General features: G+C 38.9%; 2 protein-coding genes across 2 annotated transcripts in view; one reads left to right on the top strand and one right to left on the bottom strand.

The window, feature by feature from the left end:
- Nucleotides 1–9,641, top strand: part of LOC120413715 (ubiquinone biosynthesis monooxygenase COQ6, mitochondrial) — a 44,158-nt gene extending 34,517 nt beyond the window's left edge. Inside the window, exons 3-6 of the mRNA XM_039574638.2 lie at nucleotides 3,468–3,749; nucleotides 3,808–4,001; nucleotides 4,058–4,340; nucleotides 9,239–9,641. Of these exons, the coding sequence (XP_039430572.1) occupies nucleotides 3,468–3,749; nucleotides 3,808–4,001; nucleotides 4,058–4,340; nucleotides 9,239–9,268 (789 nt within the window). The 3' untranslated portion in view covers nucleotides 9,269–9,641. The remainder of the gene's footprint in view (nucleotides 1–3,467; nucleotides 3,750–3,807; nucleotides 4,002–4,057; nucleotides 4,341–9,238) is intronic.
- A 285-nt stretch (nucleotides 9,642–9,926) lies between these two features.
- Nucleotides 9,927–17,978, bottom strand: LOC120413722 (uncharacterized). The gene is made up of 2 exons (XM_039574649.2): nucleotides 17,664–17,978; nucleotides 9,927–12,065 (listed from the first exon to the last, which is right to left on the bottom strand). The coding sequence occupies exons 1-2, from the start codon at nucleotides 17,920–17,922 to the stop codon at nucleotides 9,940–9,942; spliced, it is 2,385 nt and encodes a 794-aa protein (XP_039430583.1). The 5' UTR covers nucleotides 17,923–17,978; the 3' UTR covers nucleotides 9,927–9,939.
- Nucleotides 17,979–21,830: the final 3,852 nt, after the last annotated feature.

Genomic DNA, 21,830 nt, shown 5'->3' on the forward strand with positions numbered 1-21,830 from the left:
AAAACATCGATTTTGTTTTAGAAGGATAAGCTAGCTTCTTTATCTTTTTTTGAAAAACAAATTGTATTCTAAAATTTATTCCTTTTCAACAATCGATTTTGTACCATAATTTTCTTTGAAATAAATGATAAAATTAGATTTGTTTGATGATTAGAGTTGTTCAAATTTGAGCTGATTTGTATGGGTGTACTGAGCTTAAATTCTAGATAAGAACTTGGTTCGACGGAAACTCGAGTAATCCAAGTCAAGTACAATTTCCATACGATTTTTTATGCGAAAGTAACATTTTTCAATGACGGTTATTTGGCATGTTATTATCATAGGCGTGAATGCCAACTTTTTGCAATAAACTTCGCTTTTCACTGAAATACATAAATTTAGCGTTTGGCGCTCAAATAAGTGTCAGGTTTGGGGTAATTCGTGTGTACTTTTTGCTTGAAAAAACTATTGGCTGTTGGTCAAATTTTGAAGGAAAATATTTACTTCTAAGAGAATTTCGTGAGAAATAGACAAAAGTACGAACATAATCCATCTAATTCCAGTAATTTTTCAAAGGATTCTCTAGGATTCAAATAAATCTAAAAAAAATTGCAATCAAAATGCATCTATTTTCCATTTTTATTTTCCATGTATATCAGGCCTGCCCAACGTCCGGCCCGCGACGGCTTTTCAAAAAAAATATTATATTAATTAATTACATTTCTTTTTTTTTTTATTAGTTTTTATTAGTAAATAATCAATTCACAATTTCGTAATTCTTATAACCTAATAGAGTTTTGGAGTACCTTTCAACTATGATTTGTACTATAGTTCATTTTGATGTAATTGGATATTCTAACAATGGATTTGCCAACAGAAGGAAAAATTATTTTAAAAAAACCTTCTAAATTTGCTAAGGAAAAGGATAGAGATAGAAAAGCTTAAAACTAGATCACAGTTTGTTTTGTCTTTTGACGTCGAAAAACTTCGCTGCACAAGGCAGCTTATCCGTTGTAGATATACTTCATCATAAGCTCACTCAGAGCTTGGAATTGTTCTGCCTTGTTCCGGCAGGCACGAAAGCGCGTGAGCATCTCTCCAGCAAGAGCGAAAAACTCGGGAAGCGTGAAGAGATCATCTCCGGTAACGTCTGCTTGTCCCGGTGAAGTACCGCTCCCAGAAGCGGCTACTCTAGCGTACGAACCTCCCCAACCGGGAGGGAACGCTGGGTTGGTCGGTGGAACCGCTCCGCCGCCAGCTGCTGCAGCGTTCGTGCTCGAAGTCTTTGGAGGTTGGCGGGACGCTGGCGCTTTCTTCTTCTTGTCCTGCTCCTCGAGGTACTTTTTCCGCGCGGCACAGCCACGGAAATTCGCCGTGTGGTTTCCACCACAGTTCGCACACTTGACGCGCGCTTTGTGCTGCTGGGCGTTTTCCCCCAGCTGGTCTTTCCGCGGAAGATTGCACCTTTCGGTGAAGTGGGTCTCACCGCACTTAACGCACCGGGGCGGAAGATTACAGTTTCTTGAACCGTGTCCGAATTTTTGACAGCGGTGGCATTGCGCTGCGTCGGTCGGATTCTTCGTGTAGAATCGCCACGTCACGAAGAAGCCGTCCAGTGCTTTGATCTGCCGTAGGTCCTGGATTTTGACCGACCCACGATCGAAGTACAGGAGGTACAATGTGTACGTACCTGTCACCGTTGTCGATTTCGAGAGCACCTTAACCTCTCGAGGCTTAACCTTGACGCCCGACAGGTGTTCTTCCAGGTCGGAGATCGGGCGGTCCGGATATCCCTGAAGGACGATCTTCACTGGGACCTTCTCTGCTGGGTCAAATGTGAAGAATTTGAAGTTTCGCAACTTCAACTTCTTCACTACCAAGTCGAAATTCTGTTTTTTATGCGTAATCACTTGCACCGAAGTTTTACTAATTTTAAGACAATATTGGAGTCCCTCAAGCAACTCGTCAACATCGTCCGCCAACGTATCCAAAACAAAAATTGGAGGTGGTCGTCGTTCCTTCGGAGAGTTACACTTTTTCTGCTTTCCTTGCTTGCGCGCAAGTTCATCATCGTCATCGTCGTCGCCAGCACTGCTGCTGTCACTGGCGGTGTTGTTTTCTTCTCCACTCAGCATCTCAAATTCGTTGCTGGTGGGAACGTTGGAAGTGGTTGTTGTCGTAGTGCTGGTGGACTGCTGCTGCTGCTGCTGGTCGGAAGTACTTCCGGATGCCCGGGTCGATTGTCTCGTCCGTACTGGGGACTCACGTGGACGGTATGACACGTGTAAAAAAGAAGGATCGGTGACGTCACCGGGCACGCTCCCGTGCGCGATGGCGGTCGATGCGGCGTTGGTATGTTTACCTTTCTGCACTCTGCCGGTAGATGAACTTCGCGGGTTTTTCGAGGCCGCACTCGAACTGCCACGGCCACGGCCGGCCCTTGGCATGCTGGAGCAGCAAACTCGCGGGTAAACACTGTTAATTACGGCGAAAAAATCGAAAAGTTTGAGGAGCTCCGAACAGTTGACTGTTGCTGGCTGGTGTTGCCAGTCCCGAATGTTAATTACATTTCAAAATAAATAAAAAAAAAATCACATTAAATTTTTGTACATTATAAAAAATTAAATAGGAACCTTTTGTTGTTTTTGCAATAAAATGTTGCTATTTCAACGTTTTTTTTTAAATTTTGCTTTTGTACTTTTTTAATTTTGGTTTGAAATTCAAAAATTTTTTATGTTGTTATTTAATTCTTATTATTTTTTTTATTGTTATTTTCAGAATCAATTATCAAACTGATAAACTGAGATAGAAAACAAAATTATCCATTTTGTAAAATATATGAAAAATTAGATTGCTGTCTAAAAACTTACAAAAAGACACTAAATATTTTTTTCTGAGCTTACTTCGAATTGAAATTTTATTTTTTTTGAGGAACCTGATTAAAATTTATTTTTGAATAAATGAATAAGCAAAAAATAGTGTATTTTTCAGAACAACTTTACAGTGTTAAAGTTTTGGTTAAAATAAAAATCACTGCACAGAAGGTATTTTTTTGTATAGAAGATTTGGATACATATTTTAATTAAATAAATTTTATCATGTCTCATTGATTTTTTTTTAATATATTGGTGTGTTGAGGAGGTTGAACTATAATTACAATACAATTTAAACAAAAACAAATATAAAAAATATAATATATATATTTTTTTAAAGATATCTTTGTTTATCTTTCTTATAATCAAGATATATGAATCTTATTTGCAATATTTGTTTATTTATTTTTTTACTTTAAAATAACTTGATAAAAATTGTTTGATGAAAAAAGAATTGTTGATTTTTTCCAACTTTCATTAAACATAGTTCCGGCCCGCCACAGCTTCAGAAAAATCAAATCTGGCCCGCAGGGTCAAAAGGTTGGGCACCCCTGATGTATATTGAACCTAAAAAATGTAAACTAATATTTTCTTCATCTTGTTCCCCCATTCCAGATCGGTGCCGACGGGTACAACTCGCTCGTCCGCCGCACGATGGGCGTGGACAACTTTACGCTCGCGTACGACCAGATGGGCGTCGTGGCCACGCTGAAACTTGGCACCGCCGGTGGAAACAACGTGACCGCCTGGCAGCGCTTCCTCCCGACGGGCCCGATCGCCCTTCTCCCCCTCGCCGATGACATGAGCTCGCTCGTTTGGTCCACCACGGTGCCGGAAGCTAAGCGACTGCTTCAGCTGGACGATGGGGAGTTTGCCGCCGCGGTCAACGAAGCTTTTGTAAGGGGGTTTGAGGTTAGGAATAGTTAGGAATTTTGACAATTTTTACTTTTTTTAGACCAAATCCTATCCACGAAACGGCGTGGTTGACGATGTCATGAAAAATGTAAACTCGCTGATTTCGTCTGCAACCGGACAACGGCTGGAACCGGCTCCGAAAGTTGAGGGAGTCGTGGAAAAATCCAGAGCTGCGTTCCCGCTAGGGCTAGGTCATACCAGTACTTATGTTGGTCAGGGCGTCTGTTTGATAGGGTAAGAACTCTAACGTAACTCTCAAAAAAATCTTCTACAACAAGAATCTCCCACAGTGACGCCGCCCACCGCGTGCACCCCCTCGCCGGCCAGGGCGTCAACCTGGGCTTCGGCGACGTCCAGTGTCTGGCGGACATCCTAGCGGAAGCCAACTACAGCGGCCTGGGACTCAACAATCTGTCCCAACTAGTGAAATACGAGCAGGAACGCCTCAAACACAACGTCCCCGTCCTGCTGACCACTCACGGTCTCCAGCGTCTGTACACGACCGACTTCCCGCCCATCGTGGGTCTCCGGAGCATCGGACTCACCGTCACGAATGCACTTCCACCGGTGAAGGTATGTAGAGTGTTGAAGTAATTTACGCGTCCCCCAAAATTCCTGTCTTCGCAGAATGTTAACGCCTCTCTGGCAGACATGGGGCGGGGGAATTCTCTGGCGAAAAGAGAAAATCGGCATTTTATCAAATTTCCCAGCGTTTCTTGAAAACTTGACTTCGAAGTTCCGGCCAGAACCCGAGCTGACTGGAAAAGTTCTATCAAAAATTAAAATTTGTTAAAAGAAAATCCAATAATAGAGAAAAAATGCTCCCAATAACTCAATTTGGTATTTATTGGTGAGATATGTTTTTGCAATGGTAAACAAATGATTTTGATATTGTTTTCTACGGGAGCGAACGACCCATAGGGTTAAAGTTCCCCTAATAAAATCAACAACAACAACAACATTGTTTTCTAATTATTAGCTAATAATAAATATTTCTTGGTTGCAAGTTGCAATTATAAAATGCATATTTTCAAAAGCTGTACAAAATCAGTTAACATTGACTGACGGCTTGCCAATTTTGTTCAACATTTGAAAAAAATGGAAAATTTAACAAAGACCCGGCAAAATATCCAAGCAGGGATGCCAGATGGTTTTTTTTAAATGTCTGTAAAAAAGTCTGTGTATGTCTGTGAACTTGTCTAAAATTCAAATATATCAATTTACAGTCATTGAAATCCATCAGAAATTGCGTTTTTAAGCATTTGAGAACTAAGTAAATAAGTTTTGGCTAAAATTTTTACAAAATATTAATTTAATGAAGTTTTTTTAAAGTCTGTGTACCTAAAAAAATGTCTGACACAAGCTCAAATGTCTGTGAAACACAGACAAATCTGTGCATCTGGCATCCTTGTATCTAAGTGAGCAAATAACCAATATAGCGAACATGAAAAAAATTTGAAAGTACCCAAAGTTTTAGCAATATAAAAATAATAAAATATTTCGTTACGCACACTTTGAAAATTTTCCTACAAGTCAATAATTTCAAAAATCAGCTTTCAAATATTTCACTTTTTATAGAAGTTTTGGTACAAAGACCACATTTTAAGGCCAAAATAATATCCTTGACATAATTGGTCAAAATTTTCCATGAAATTTTCCCATAGTTCTGGCCATATTTATCAAAATTAAAAATCATTAATAAACCACAAAATGGGTTATGGAAAATTGGAAAGTGTCAAACTTGTTGCAGTTGCTCGTTCATGGTCTGGACTATGATCTAAAATCAGGAATTAAAAATGTATTTAAATGGCTGATTTTGGCGAAAGTCCCTTAATCGTTTTCAACCTTTTTTAAAAGGGATTTTTTTCCACACAGTTGGTTGATAAAACTGGAAAAAGAAACTTTTTGAAAACGAAAATTGTCTATTGTTGAACGAGAATTATCGCCGGTAATTTTATCGTCCAGCAATAGCGGTAATGTTATTTTTATCGTCGTGCCAATAACGATAGATGTTTCGTTTTCGAATAATAATAATTTTATCGGCGATAATCAACGATTAGGTACTTGCAACTAGTTTAAAACTATTATTACTAAGAAACTTTCCCAAAATACCGTATTTTTCATTAAAACTCAAATTTTCACAAATTAACCTATATTTTTGAATGCGTGAGATGTTAACAAAATATCTGTTTCCATATATTTTTTTAGTACATATTATAGTATTTTTTTTAATAAACAATATGTCAATTTGTGGAATTGTGTATATTCAAGTTTCAGCATGGGTATCAAACAATGCATAATATTGTTAAAATTTACACTAAAAAATACTCAAAAAATTAAAAAATGCATATTTTTTTTAAATAATGAAACTATCACAAAATACCGTAGTTTTGAAAAAAAAAAAAATTCAAGTAATCATTATGTTTCGATAATCCGATTTTTTAAACAAAGCACTATATTTCAAAGATACTCAAATTTTCTCCGGTTTTTTTGGGACAATCCACAAACCACGTGGACACTTCTTTTGGTAATCTCAACCCCCCCCCCCCCCCACCCCCTCCTGGACAATTGTCCATACAAAAAAAAAACTTTTTTGTATGGAGCGTGGACAATCGCCATACCCCCCCCCCCCCCCCTTAAAGTGTCCACGTGGTTTATGGATGGTCCCTTTCTAAAATTTTCACAAAAAATTGAAAAAATGCGTATTTTCTTAAAAATACTTAAACTATCACAAAATATCATAGTTTTGAAATTCGTAAAGTTTTCAAATAATCTGTATATTTTGATAATGCGATTTTTTTTACAAAACACTGTATTTAAAAAATTCGCAGATTTTCTACGTTTTTTAATTCTAAAATTTCCACAACAAATTACAAAATTGCGTATTTTCTTAATAATATTTTGAAGAAAAAAAAATAAAGTTTTCAAATATGCTGTATTTTTTGATAATTGTAATATTTTTGCAAAACACTGTATTTCAAAATAGGTACTCAGATTTACTCCTTTTTTAAAATTCTGAAATTTCCACAAAATACCGAGTTTTTCAAAAAACATTTAAAAAAATTACAAAAAACATTAAAATTGTTTTAAAATAAAAATCCGTATTTCAGAAAATACTTCGTCATATCCCAGTCACGAAATATTCTAGCAGAGCTGGTTCTGTCAGAAACCTGCTAGAACGGTGGAATATTTCTGCTAGAATTTTGTAAGAATATCCAGCTCTGTCAGAACTCTGCTAGAATCTTGCTAGAACGCCGTGACTGGGATGTAGTATGGGTTCAAAATGACGCGAAATTGTGTTCGGGGGTTCAAATCCCGGCTCCAACTCAACTGCTGATCGTTTCTCTTCTGGATTGGATTGCTTAGTAAAGAGAAGGTAGTGTATCGTCACAAACTGGACGTTATCACGACACCTTAGTAAGGCGACCTATGGAATGTTAACATTAACCTTAACATGTTAACATTAAGTTGAGAATGAAATTGCCATTGCATCCGCTTTTTAAATGCCGGCCCCGATACTCTTCAAGGGTGTTCCCCTCAGGAACTGGGAAAGATTTACTTTTTACTTAACAACATATGTATCGTGTTTTTTTTAAATGATCAAAATTACATAATATGCTATATGGGTTCTAACGACGTGAAATTTTATAGCTTCACTAGAATGTTTAGTTTAAAATACTAAAATTCTCACAAATTATTGTAGTATCTAAATACTTGAACTTTCACTAAATACCGCTTTTATTAATTCTAAATTTTTCACAACACTGTATTAAAAAAAACACACAAATTTTCACAAAAAACGGTATTTTTTTAAATTTGTACATTTTTACAAAATATTATTTTAAATAATAAAACTTTATTTTCCAACAACATTTTCACGATAAACCGCATTTTTAAAAACATATAAAATTGAATTTTTGAAAATATTCAAAATAGGAGGAGTGTCAAACAGCGGAAAATTATGTTTACATTGTTTTTTTATTGCTTTTTAGGGTAATATACTATTTTTTACAAAGCACCTTATGTAGTGAAGGAGCTATTACACTATGGCAAACAAACAAACTCGTACTTTTTGACAGTTTGCCTGCTTTGTTTGTTTGCCTGGATTTGTGAGTATACATTTTACCTTGTTTGTGAGTTTGCCGTAAACAAGTTTGCGAGTTTGGCAAACTGTCAAACACGAAAAAGTGCGAGTTTGTTTGTTTGCGATAGTGTAATGATTCCTTGACAATCGTCGTTTGCATTTTGCAAATTAGAAAAAATAGGTATTTAAAAAACTTGTTTTGTGAAAATTTATAATAAATGGTCTAAAGAAGTAAAATTATATACAAAATTTTGCGTTGTTACTGAAATCTCGATCTCGAATCTTTCAATCTCGAAATATTTTTAAATGAGTCCAAATGCATTGGGAAATGAAAGTCAAGGTCTGATTTTCCAATTTGAAAATCAAAAAGTATTAAATATTTTTACCTTATTTGACAAGGTATACAATTGTGGAGTTTTTTGTTTGAAAAGTTTCATTAAAGAAATTTTATGTTTTTGCTTATTGGATGTTTATTGGACCTTAATAAAAAAACATTACTTAATCCACCTTTATGTGGTTGGCGCCTTCCTCACATTTAAAGGGTGCTATCCAAAATGCAAAAAGTGCGTTAATATCACTTAAGTGCTTATAACTTTTGATAGGTTTGTCAGATCTTCAATGTTTTGGACGCATTGGAAAGCTCTTTTGAATACCTATTCAACGATAGGTTGCACGAGAGATCCGGACAACGTTTTCATCAACATATCTGAGATCCGGCCTCCAAAAAGCATATAAATAACACTTAAGTGCTTATAACTTTTGATAGATTTGTCAGATCTTCAATGTCTTGGACGCGTTGGAAAGGTCTTTTGAATACCTTTCTGAAAATGTATAGCATGACGGGTTTTCTTACAAAAACCACCCTTTTTACAATCTTCCGGACTTTTGTTAAATTCGTTTTTTTAGCATAACTTTTGAAGTACATAACTAAACTGCATAATTTTTAATAGCGACTTATGGGACCCCAAGACGGATCGAATGACGCTAAAACGGGCGAAATCGGTTCAACCAATGTCGAGATAATCGAGTGACAATTTTTTGATCAACATCCCACCACACACACAGACATTTGCTCAGAATTTGATTCTGAGTCGATAGGTATACATGAAGGTGGGTCTAGGAGGTCTAATTGAGAAGTTCATTTTTCGAGTGATTTTATAGCCTTTCCTCAGTAATATGAGGAAGGCAAAACACTCCAGATATTGTTTTCTTTCTATTGTTGGTGGAATCTGCATTTATTATTTTTTTCAAAAAAAAAAAAAAAAAACAAATTAATTCAACAACATTCTACTCCCTTGAGAACTCCTTCTGCAGTGACACACAGCCCCGATAAATCATCACTTTCATCGTTCTGTTTTCTCCTTTCTCCCTTGTTTTTTTTTCGCAGAAATTTCTGATGAATTATGCCATGTCTTAATCCGCGGTGCGACACCCAAACTCAAAACCCGGGCGACGACGAGGTGGCCCCAGGTAAGTGAGGAACCCGTTAATTAACATCGCGTCGGTCGGTCATTGGTCGAAAATCAGTTCCGAAGCGAAGGCGAGCGCCAGCTGCTACGGGGCGGCGAAAGTGACCGAAAATGATATGTATTACATTTATAATTTTTGGCGGGTTCTGTTTTGAGTTTCTTTTTTTTTGGTCTGTTTTCGGGGGGCGAGTGCAGTTGATTTAATGTGTCATTCGCGGTGGATTTTGGGTTTTCTTAATTTAGTGTGACAGGCAACGGTCGCAGAAGATGTTTGTTTGATATTAAATCAAAGCGCGCTGTGTAGATGAGTTATGTTTAACAGATCGGTTTAATAATGTTTATTTGTGGTAGGAAATTTGAGAAAGCCTTGTTGAAGATTTTTTTTATTTCGATTTGTTTTGATGACAGTTTGCACACTGATTTGACAGCTGTCAAACTGTCAAACACAAAAGGGTTTGTTTCAAATCAAAGTTTGATAAAGTTTAACACCTCCTTAATACTCGCCGATGTGCCATCCCAGCAACGATGCTGTGAAACCAGGAACAGGTGATATTTAATATTTTTTTAATACTAACAGGTGATATTTAATATAAACTAAACAACATCTTCACACTTTCCATCAATATATTTCCGCCATAATCATAACAACGAGCGCACTCCACCCGGTGAACGGATAACAGCCCCGTCCCTCCCCGGTGCTATCATTGTAGTTCTCCCAGATGTACCCGGTCCGTTGGTACTGCTTGTACAAATTCGTCACCAGATTCGTTCGCAGTTCGCCGTACATCCGCCGGGCCAACTCCCGGTGCGGTCCCTCGAGCTTGCCGTAGTGATCGAGCGCCCCCAGGATCAGGTAGTTGATGTTGATCCAGATCTGACCCCGCCAATAGGGCGGATCGTGCTGGGTGTTGTGCTTCATGTAGAGTAGCGATCGCTTGGACAGCGATCGGATGCCGTACGGGGACCAGAGGAGGTCGGGGTTGTGGATGTTCTCGAGGGTGGTTTTCAGGGAGGATGCGTCTGGGGGGAGGAGCTTCGTCAGGAAGGGGAACAGGTTGACGTAGCCGAAGACGGAGTCGACGTAGCGGTACTTGGGTTGATCTAGGACTTCGCGGAGCATTTTTTCCTCCTGCTGGAACTGGTATCGCTTGAGGGTGACCTTGTCGGTGTGCAGACCGTAATCGGCGTAGGTGTTGGTGGACGTTGAGAGGTGCAGACTGTCGAGGAGGTTCGTGTCGGAGAGGTATTCGTACGCGGCGCGGTATTTGGTGTCGTCCTTGCCTAGGAAGCGCTGGAGATCGGCGATGGTTTGCGACGCCAGGGCCATCCAGCAGAGCAGGTCAACGTGGCGTTCCTGGCCGTCGGGGTGCGATGCTCGGGGGAAGTCGTCCAAACCGGAAGTAAGCGTTTTGGGGTTGATCTCCTGGGGGGTGACCGTTCGTCCCTTCCACTGGTAGCTTCCGGACAGGGTTCCGAGCTGGGTGGTGTTGAACCAGGAGTGCCAGGCTTGAAGTCGTGGCAAAAGTGAGTTGAGGATCTTGTTGCGACCAGGTTGCAGCAGTTCAGCTTGGTAGTTGTTCAACAGGTAGCGAAGTTCCAGGAACATCGTAGGCGGATTGGCGTTCTTGTTGTGCTGAACCACAAACTCAGCCGGAACCTTAGCCAGAGCTTCACTGCCCAAGATCTGCTCGCGCGGAATCCATCCGTCAACATTCATCAGGTCCAACCAGTGGGTCATGATATCCAACGCGATATCGATGTCCCAACTTGATATCAACAACCCGTGGAAGCCTTCGTCCCACAGGAAACCACGCGGGAAGAACGACCTCGACGGCACGGCCGTGTACAGCGGAGCCTTCCAGTAGTTGATGGGATTCTCGTTGTGCTCTCCTTTAACCTTCGATGCTCCGTAGAAGTAACCGATTCCTCCAACCATGTTACTTAAAGCCGCTTCAGCAAATCCAACCTGACTACCATTAAAACCCTTCTCCTGCAACTTGAAGGTATTGCTAAACCTCCTACTAAACTTCTTCACGTGCCGTTCAAGACTCTGATCGTACTCCTTCTCCGTCAAAATCTCACTGTCCGCATCGTACCCACTGTTCATGTGGATCAACAACGTCGTAGGCGTCCGTACGGTGACCAAAACCGCCACCAAGCTACAATTCATTCGACTCTCCTTATCCAACAAGTAGTACGACATCGACTCCCCTTCCCGGTGAACCTTCAAATGCTCCACGATCGTTTCCTTCAGCGTGTTGAACCCCCGTGCCTCAACACAAACCGACGTAACCTCCTGAACCCCCTCCCCACCCTGCGAGAACTTCACACTCAGCTGACCAGCCGTCGGTGAAAACGCGCTGATCGTTGGCAGCTTCTCCCCGCCCTGACTCAACCCAATAAACCCGTCGTCATCCGATTCGAACGCGACGTACCACAACAAAGAGATTGTGTCGCGCGAACTCCTCGCAGAAGTAGTCCTAACGTCCACCTTGGCCGTCCAGCTGGGGGCGTTGTTGTGGACGTCCTTGACGAACGAGGTCTCCAGCAGGACCGGGCCGTCCTGGATGTGCTGGACGCCAAAGTTGCGCCCGTCGTGCGCGGTCCAGCCGTACTGCTTGAGGTTGTCGCCGATTTCGCACAGGTGCCGGATGTCCGAAAGCTGGCGCAGCTCTTTCGGGAAGTACCACATGAGGCCGGTCGCGAGCGGGTGTTCCTCGCGCGTGCTCAGGCCGAAGTAGATTCCTGAAAGGTTGGGAGAAAAACTTGAATTGAAGGTAAATGTTTTTCTTGAATATTAGAAATCATTAAATCATATAAAACGTTAAAATTTGCAGTTTGCACATGAAAAACTTTTAAATAAAGGAAAAAGAAAATCAATATGCCAAGCTTTTGTTTTTAATTCTCATTAAAATGAGTGAATTTCAATACAGAAAAATTGACGCATCCATCGAGATTCAAACCACAGCACTTTGGACAGATGGGAATAACAGATATAATGGAAATTTCAACAACAGATCTGCTATTATAACAAAAACTGTTGTTCAGTTTCCTGTTATAACAAAAATTGTTAGAAAACTTAACCTGAAACTTCACAGCAAAAAAAATCGATGAATATCGTATGCAAAAGCATGCACATCACCTTCGTCAAAATAAACACTTAATATTACACACTGCATGTACAATTTTTGTAAACACAAAAAAAATTGCAACCGACGGGATTCAAACCCAGCACCAACAGTAAGGACTAGTGCCTTAGCCCATTCGGCCACCAGACCGATGAAAATCTGTAAGGATAAACGCTTGACATTTCGGGAAGCAGGTTTCCTTCCCATACTCATGGGCTACATATTTCAGAGTGTAAAATCACATAAAATTGCATCAAATAATGCAATATTTATTTTACACCCAGGCCTTTTACACGCAGCTGGATTACTTCTTTTTTAGCTGTGTTGTTTTAAAACATTAAAACATAAAGGTTATTTGAATTTTTGATATATCCCCCTAGAAATGAAGAATAGATAGTCATTACACAATTTGTTACTATTTTTTGTAAATGTAGCTTTAACTATGGGAAAATGTTGACCAAATTTATCAAGGAAATTATTTTGGCCATAAAATGTAGTCTTTTTTTTATATAAAGAGATTAAATTTTGCAAAACAATTTTAATTATCATGATATCTCACAAGACCTCAATAATTTGTTCTAGAAATTCCTTAAGTGTCTATAATTAAGTGTAATTTTCATGTTAGCTTTTTTAGTTACTTACATACTTGGATAGTTTGTCTGCTTTCTGTTAATTTAACCTTTTTTTCAAATGTGGCACATATTTTGCAAGAAATCATCCTAAGTTCACTGATTTCATTCAACTTCAAAAATATGTTATATTTTTTTGAAATCGGGCAATTATCAAAATGTTGTAATAAGCTAATAATTAAAAAAACAATAACAACAAAACCAGTTATGTACCTATACCTATAAACCTATAAAAAAATCATCTCTCACCAATACCAAATTGGTCGCAATCTTCATAGACCTTATACCTTCTCAAAAACCTTCAATTCCAAGCGAAATTTATGTGAGGATACTGTGGAGATTTTCCCTTGTCCTCTTACAAAAGTGGAGCATCAACTCTTCCCGTTTTCCAAATCATTTTCCTTGCTCCTGGTGCGCGTCGGAGATGGGAGCGGTCGGCAATAGACGGTGCTGAGAATCTGGTTCAGGTGGAGTTGGCTTTATTTCCAACGATCAATTTTTATACATGGCGAAATCCAGTCTACAATCCGCTAACATCACAGTTTCCAAGCAAAACGAATTAGTTTGTTATTAATATAAAAATAATATCAGTGTCGGTTATATTCTCTGTTTTTGAATAAGTTAATAACGTCATGATTCGAAATCCGACATATCACCTTGATGTACTTAAAACAGTCAATTTGAAGTAATGAATGCTAAATATGAATATTCAAACATTTTTTTTTCAAACTTTGATACAAAATAGAGTGACTTATTGTGTCTTTTGTACATAATACAAGGCTTTTTAGGTTATTTAAAGCTTAATTTCGGTCTATAGTTTGAAAGGAGAGCATTCTTTAAGTCTCAAAACAAGCTGTTGATAACAATTATGATGATATGTATGATTTTAATAATCCTGAATATTTTTTATGTTCTTAGAATGCTAAAATTTACTTGAAAAAATGCGCTTCTCAAACGTTGCGAATTTCAAGTACATTAGGGTGACAATAAAACAAATCGGCATTAGGGAACCCCCCTTATTCGATTCCTTAGACAAAAATATTGTACAATCAGTACCTTGCTGGACTCGGTCGTTGGAAACGACCATCGGCTCCACAACCGACGAAACAGGGGCGGGCCAGATGCGGGCATAAAATGTCAAAACCCCTCCCTCTGTCACTTATGGTACGTTCGTTTGAAGAGCCGGTGCGGCACTGAGTGCCGCACTCGTCGGTGTCAGTTTTGGTTCAATCGAACGTCATTTGTCAGTGCGCTTCGAACTCGCATGAAACTGAAAAAATATCACTAATGGTACGTTCATTTGATGGCTAGTTCCACACTGAGTGCCGCACTCAGAGCTGTCAAAGTGTTTGTTTGAAGAAACTCGCGCTAGTTCCGCACGAGTTTCGCCGCCATCTTGGAACTGAAACTCTAGTGCCGCACTCGATATTTTTTCAGTTTCATGCGAGTTCCACGCGCACTGACAAATGACGTTCGATTGAACCAAAACTGGCACCGACGAGTGCGGCACTCAGTGCCGCACCGGCTCTTCAAACGAACGTACCATAAGCACTAGAGTTTCAGTTCCAAGATGGCGGCGAAACTCGTGCGGCACTAGCGCGAGTTTCTTCAAAGGAACACTTTGACAGCTCTGAGTGCGGCACTCAGTGTGGAACTAGCCATCAAACGAACGTACCATTAGTCTCACCATCCAGCTGCAGCTTTGTTGACAAGCAAACGGAGCTCGCGGTCGCGTGATGGCGGCATCGAGCCAGAATTAGGGGTGATCATGTGGTTAAAAATGAAACTGTTTTCAAGAAAAATTATATTTTTCCGACTGAATAAAAAATTAGCGAGCATGTTCAAACATTTATTCCTAATGTCGGAGAAGTGATTAAAAATCAAAATTTTAATCCATATTTTTTCTATAACTTGAACTTTTTCACTCCAATTGAGAACCCCTAGGTCTATCCACGACCGCTTCCAATGACCGTGAGAGGATGCCAGAAAATCCAGCTACCAACTAAATCCACAATAAAAATCAAATCAAATCATTCGCTCTACAGCATTGCCTTGGCGTTCTCGATTGCGAGATTCCTACTCGAAACTAAGTGTCCGAAGGCTTGATTGTTGAGGTAATTGCAAACCTCTTTTTACACCTTAGCTTCCATCCACCCCGGGATTCGAACTGACGACCTTTGGATTGTGAGTCCAATTGCCTACCAGCGACTCCACCGAGGCAGTACCCAGGGAGATGACTCCTACACCTGGATTGAGCTAACGACCTAACCTTCTAGGTTAGACCGGGGCCAACATTTACTTCCCCGTCCGACGGAAAGCGTCAGACAAATCTCGTCTCGAAAAATGCCACCGGGAGCGTCTGGGATCGAACCCAGGCCGACTGGGTGAGAGGCAACTACGCTTACCCCTACACCACGGTTTCCACAATAAGTAACTAGGGGAAGTTCTCGTATCTTTGGCAGGTTAAGCACTCGCTCCTAACTCCATCCAATTTGCTGATTTTCACTATTTAAACAATAAATTTTGCAAAACTTTTGATAGATACTTGCTTGCTCACTTCTTATTGAGCTATTTATCACTCGATTTCAGTTGAAAACGCTTTTAATTAGCTTTAATTGAATGTCAAAGTTCTGACCTGCCAACATTAGAGGCACGCTGGAATTAGATGCTGCTCCCCTATGAAAAATCTCTTTTAATCATTCAAGTTGGTGAAAAATCTCTTCTTGAAATCGTTAATAACTCGTCAGGGTAAACTCGGATCGTTTTGCGGTCTTTGACAAAGTTGTTGTCATAAAATTTTACATTAGAATTTCACACTTGACAATGATCCGACACATTTAACGCCACCTTTTGGCCAAATTTTGATTTTTTTGCTTTTCCCCATACATTTGTTCGAATTCTCCCATACAAACTTCAACTGTATCTAAAATTCGCAATTCGCAATTCGCAATTCGCAATTTTCAGTGTAAGAACGGGCCTTGACCGATCTTATGCACTAGGTTCCCGACGAACACGCACTGCCCTTACACCTACATCTCACCCTTGCTCTGAGTCAGTACGAGCAGCACGCTAGAACACGCTTTGAGTGTTCGTGCCAGGCATGCACACCTTCTTTTCCGGTTACGCATTTTAACTCGGCCGGGGGTGGTACATTACGTAGGGTTTGATGTAAGTATAAGCGCCTAACCATTTAAAGTGTGCCTATCAACTTTCATTAAAGCAAAAACTGTTTTATTTTTAGTTTGAATTCAAAAACTAGTTGTTATTTTACTGTGTATTGTTTTCTCCTGAAATCTTCCCTATTGTTGAGTCGTGTTTATCTGTTGCTATTTCTTTTGTCGCGGTGTTTTGTTACAATATTTTGGTCCTAAGCATTTTAGAAAAGTTTTTCAAAAGTACAATAGTAATATTTGTGTTAATCCTTTAATCATTCCATAAATTGAGCAAGGGCTCGAACCTCACTTGCTTAAGAAAAAGGTGATGTTTCAAAACAATGGACAGTGAAGGAAACATACTTTGTAAAGAATCAATAGTAATAGGAAGATAGTAATTTATGAAGTAGATATAGAAATTAACAATAGTTAATAAAAAGAGGTAACAAACAAGCTTAGATTATTGTTATGATGGGCAATTTACAGGGAAGATGAGAAATTATTCAAATAGATACATAAAGAAAAGGCACATGATAAACAAAATTGACATCGCTGCCAAATTAAGGGAAAGCAGATAGTTTGTTACAGTAGCATCAATTGGTAAAATAGAGTGGAAAAGTGTTAAGAAATAAGAGAATCAAATACGTAAAATCGAAATCAAATGGAGGATAGTAAACAGAAGCCGTTTTAGAAAAACAGTGAAACAAAATAAACAGAAGATAGCTGTTAGCTGAAATGGAAAAAAGAGAAACCCCGTTCTGCGATACTCAGGTACATCCACAGCAGTTGACTCAACATACTGCGAATCATAACAATACCGTCTACAATCACAAATTACTTCCCTTTCCCACATTGACGCGCCCCTTTCTTCTAGCCGTCTCTACTCTGACCCTCGCTGGTCAAAGGTTTACGAGTCGTTTCCACAGGCCACCAGCTAGGTTACACCTTGTCATCATGATGACTAAACCAAGCCAACGTGGAGGTAAGAAAATAGGACACTTGCAAGGAACCAGAGCCATGCTGTTTTGGCCAAACAGCACTACGGATGTAGTTGGGCTCTTTCCGGGATGTTCCTCGCCTAGGTGTGTCAACCGACGAGTATCATCAGTATCATGTGCACCCTTGGCCTGCAACTTCAACTGTATCTAAAATATTTATAAATTTGATCTCATCACAAAACTCATCAAAATGCTTCTCATAACAATTTCATCAGTTTGCATTCCAGTGCAGTCTACTATAAACAAACTGCTTTCATAGCCCCTTTGGAAGAGCACATTTTTCGTAAACATAAACAAACAACCGGTTTGACAACCACCCAATGCTACGCTGACAGGTGTTTTTTTGCCAGCAATGTCAACTCTCGCCGGTTCCGATGAAATATTTTTTCCATTTTCCAAATTTGAAAACCCAAACCAACAAAACAAAAAAACTCACCTGGCCGATAGCTTCCCCACAGCATCTTCGTGTCGAAGCTGGCCGCCGCGAGCTTCTTCTGGCTGTACGGCGTCACGACCCGGGTTTCCAGATAGCCCTGGTAGACGACGGCGGCCACGGCCGTCAAAATTACCAGCCCGACGCCGGTGAAGCCGATTTTCTTCCAGTCCGTACCCGTTGGGACGGGTGCTTTTGCGGCTGCGGCCGCCGCCCGCCTGTTGGGCCGTACCGGAGGTTTTCGCGACGGATGGTGGGACATCGTTGCCACTTGGCTAGTTGCTGCGAGAGCTGCAGCTAGATCCAAAACAACACTGATACCGTACGGGGAGTGTATAGCCAACACGTCACTGACTGACTGACTGCAGTGTTTGTCAAAAGGGACGTGGAAACATAAGGTAGCGTGTTCATTGAGGGAAAAGAAACAAACATTTTGAGTTTTTTGTGTTGCCATTTTTAGTATTTTTTTTTTTTTTTGAACATAAAAAAACAATCCACAAACAAAATTATAATAGTACTTTATGTTGCAAAATAGTGATTTTGCGAGCACGAGTTGTACATTAATCGAACGAGGTTCTGCCAAATTAAATAAATAAAGAGGGTTAGATAAAATCTAGATTGACAGCGAGTTGCAACAACATTCTAATATTCTAATACCAAATTCTACTGGTGACTCGGGTTTGCCAGAGAAATACGTTTATTTCATTTAAAAAAAAATATTCAAAGAGTTTTTTTCGGAAATGCGAAAAGTCATGTTGTTTAATGATGATAGAACTCGATGCAAAACTCGAGTTTTTCAGCACTCGTCGTATTTATTCAACTCGGTAAACCTCATTAGATAAAGGTTTGACTGACCATGAAAATATCCTGTTTTTGCAATTACAGTACTTGTTTGGTAGCTGGGCGTTGTTTAACTGGGGGCTCGATAAGTGGGCTGTAGCCCAAGGTATGTAGATCAGTAAGGTAAGGCGGGTTTTCAAGCTGTCAAAATAGTCAGTTAGCACAAAACCCGGATTTTATATGGAGATTTTCAGAAAAGTGAAAATTTGACCATTTTGCGGGCAAATTTCGCCGGATTTTTTTCTGTGGGGTTGTTAAGCATGCCAAACTGAACCGAAATACGGCTGTAGCCCACTCAAATAGCATAGCATAGCATAGCTTTGGTGTCTACCGGTAGCTGCTACTTCGTTATTGACGAGGACCCCCAAACATTGCTCCGTGGACCACAGATGAAAAGTAGGAACCAATCATCACCCCTTCGCAACATTCAAAGGTCCCTATCGTGCTGATCAATACCGACGCCGGCCACGACCAGTGGTAAGACACGGGGAAGTGGATGGGAATGTTAGTCCGATACTTGAGTGATGGGACCGCTAAATCAGCTGCGTCTCCGACAAAGTATCACATGAGTTTTGAGGGGTTAGTAAGATGGGTATAAGGTCAGGATTCACTGTGGTAGGTGATGCGACCATAAGCAATTTGTTTATCGGTTGAAATTTTCAAAATCTTAGGCAGCCGGCTGCGGAAAGATAGCTATCTAGGAATTTAAATATAGTATTAATTCGACCGCGATTCTCCAGAAATTCTCCGTCGGCGTGCCTTCCGATCAACGGTGATGTAGGAAGGGCTTCATTTATTAAAATGATTTTATATCATAAGCCTTAAAACATATTCGACGGCGTGCCTTCCGATCATCGATGATATGGAAAGGACTTAATCCAGCAAAACGACTTGCTAGTCTAAAAAAAATAGGTTCTTTTTTATAGAAAACTATAAAAAAAGAACAACACAAAAAAAAAACATCGGCCAACGAACGCGAGTAAAAAAAAAACAATGAAAAAAGAAGAAGGTAAAAAAATAGAACTGCGCGTCCCGAAAAACACCACACTAATGATGCTATTATTTAATTATAATGACCAATCACCCCATGCACTCGAACAGCGACACAAAAGAGACGGAAAATAACACGAAAAAACAGGACTGCACGTCCCCACAAGCACCGCACTACTGATGCCATTATTTAATTATGATGGCCAATCACCCCATGCACTCGAACAGCGACACAAAAGAGACGGAAAATAACACGAAAAAACAGGACTGCACGTCCCCACAGGCACCGCACTACTGATCTACGGCTGTAGCCCACTCAAATTGCAGACAAACGTCAAAAAACAATAAATAACAAATCAAAATGATTTGATGCAAAAAGCAAGTTAAAAAAACATTTTTGAAGTTTTACGAAGTTTTAAGTAAAAATTGAGAACATTTTTGAAGTTTTACGAAGTTTTAAGTAAAAATTGAGAAAATTGAGAGGTGAGCTTTGGAAATAAATTTAACAAAGAAAAGATTGTGCATCTGTTGTCTTTTTTAATCTTTGTTCGTCGGTTTACTGGTTGCTGAGAAACAGCCTCTAAAAACGATTAATTTTGAGAAATATTAGGGTTTATCGAGTCACAAATTTGTTTTCATTTTTCATCTGACGTTATCTCAAAAATTATTGTTTTATTTTGAATATATCTCAGAAACTTGATTTTTTATTCAATTAAAAAAACATTTTGCAGAAATTTGATTTCTGCTTCGGTTTCAAGCCACTGCAAATTTTATTTAAAGTATTTTTCGACTCCTAATCGTAATTTTCCTAAAAAAATAAGAGGTTAAAAATAGTTATTGATTCTATTTGACTTGATGTGACAACCAACAAAAGATAAAAAAAATGACTAAAATTCATATGTTCAATGAAAAATGTTTAAAATTCATTTAAACTATTCAAAATTTATTGTACAATGTCTTTTTATGTATTTTCAATCAAATTTAGATTTTTAAGCTTTTTACAAATTTTGTGAGTGGTTCAAATTTGACATTTCGCCGTCTACAGGGTGAACACTCCAGTTTCATTTAAAATTCGCTGCTTTTTCTAACTTTTCCCGATGTTTTTAAAACCTCCAATGAACACCAGTACTCAATTAGGCCGCTGCAAATATTTTTCAAAGTTCATGTCCCATCCCCCCCCCGCCCCCCCTTTCAAAATTAGTCAAAAAAAAAATCCAAAAAACTTCAAAATTTCCATGAAAATAGAAGTCTAATCCTCTGAAAACAATCTAAAATGATTTTTTCTGCATTTATAATCATATAGCTTGTTTAAAAATGTTTAGATTTTTTTTTTAAATTCCAATGTACAGCACCGCGAAAAAATTTTTTTTTGGCGAGCAATTTAAAAAAAATTATATCAATAGATTAGTGAAAGTTTTAACAGTTTGTTCTACAATTCAAAATGAGGGGAAAAATATCGCAGAATGCTCAAAACCTTTTTTTTGTGTTAATGTAAGTAAAATGTTTCGCATTTTTTTATGCTGAGTTTCGATTAGTATTGTAGTATTTAATATATTGCATGAGTCACTGAAAAGTATTGTGGATTTTATTTTGGATTGTTTATATTTTCAATCATAAATTATTGCTGATAATAAAGAATCATGATTTATTTCCATTTTTAAACTTAAAAATGAAGAAAATTTTAAGTTGTACTTAAGTTGGGAATAACTTAGTAAAACTCGTTAAGCATTTCAAAATGTTTGCTCCATAAAAGTCGAGTTAGCGGCGAAATAGCCGAGTGGATTGGGGCGCGGACTTGGTAATCTGAATATGACTCTCGTCGGATTGATGTTATTTTGGGGTGAGCAGACTTGATTTTTTTTCTTCGCTACATGCTTTTTGTGTACACGTTTTTTCATACAATATTACATACTGATGTGCATGCGATTTTACACAGAAATTTTTTGCTGTGTAGCCAACATTGTTGAACTTGTATTGTTTTGATAAAAATTTGTTTAAGTGCACCGTTGAAAATTGAAAGTTTTCAGAAATGTTAAGCTCTTTTATAAAGCTTCTTGAATGGAAATAATTTTCAAAAATTTTAATTTTGTGTTCCAGACTTTTTCGACTTTTCCGATTTTTCGTCTTAAGTGTCCACCATGCGTCCATTCAGGACTGTATTGTACTGAACAATAATCCAGAAGTTGAGCTTTATTCAAAGTAATGTTGAGCACCCCAAGCCAATTACATGGTCCAAACAGTTTTTTACTCTGAAAATCTTCTGTTTTTTTTTTTTTGCGTATAAGCCAATATTACGACCAATCATGAGCGTATAGGTCAATATTGCGATACATTTTCGCT

The sequence above is a fragment of the Culex pipiens genome, chromosome 1 (assembly GCF_016801865.2).
Source record: "Culex pipiens pallens isolate TS chromosome 1, TS_CPP_V2, whole genome shotgun sequence".
NCBI lineage: Eukaryota > Metazoa > Arthropoda > Insecta > Diptera > Culicidae > Culex > Culex pipiens.

Coding starts and splice junctions, on each gene's coding strand:
- LOC120413722 (XM_039574649.2), bottom strand. CDS start 17,922: ATGTCCCACCATCCGTCGCGAAAACCTCCGGTACGGCCCAACAGGCGG. Junction 12,066..17,663: donor GTGGGGAAGCTATCGGCCAG/GTGAGTTTTTTT, acceptor CCAACCTTTCAG/GAATCTACTTCGGCCTGAGC.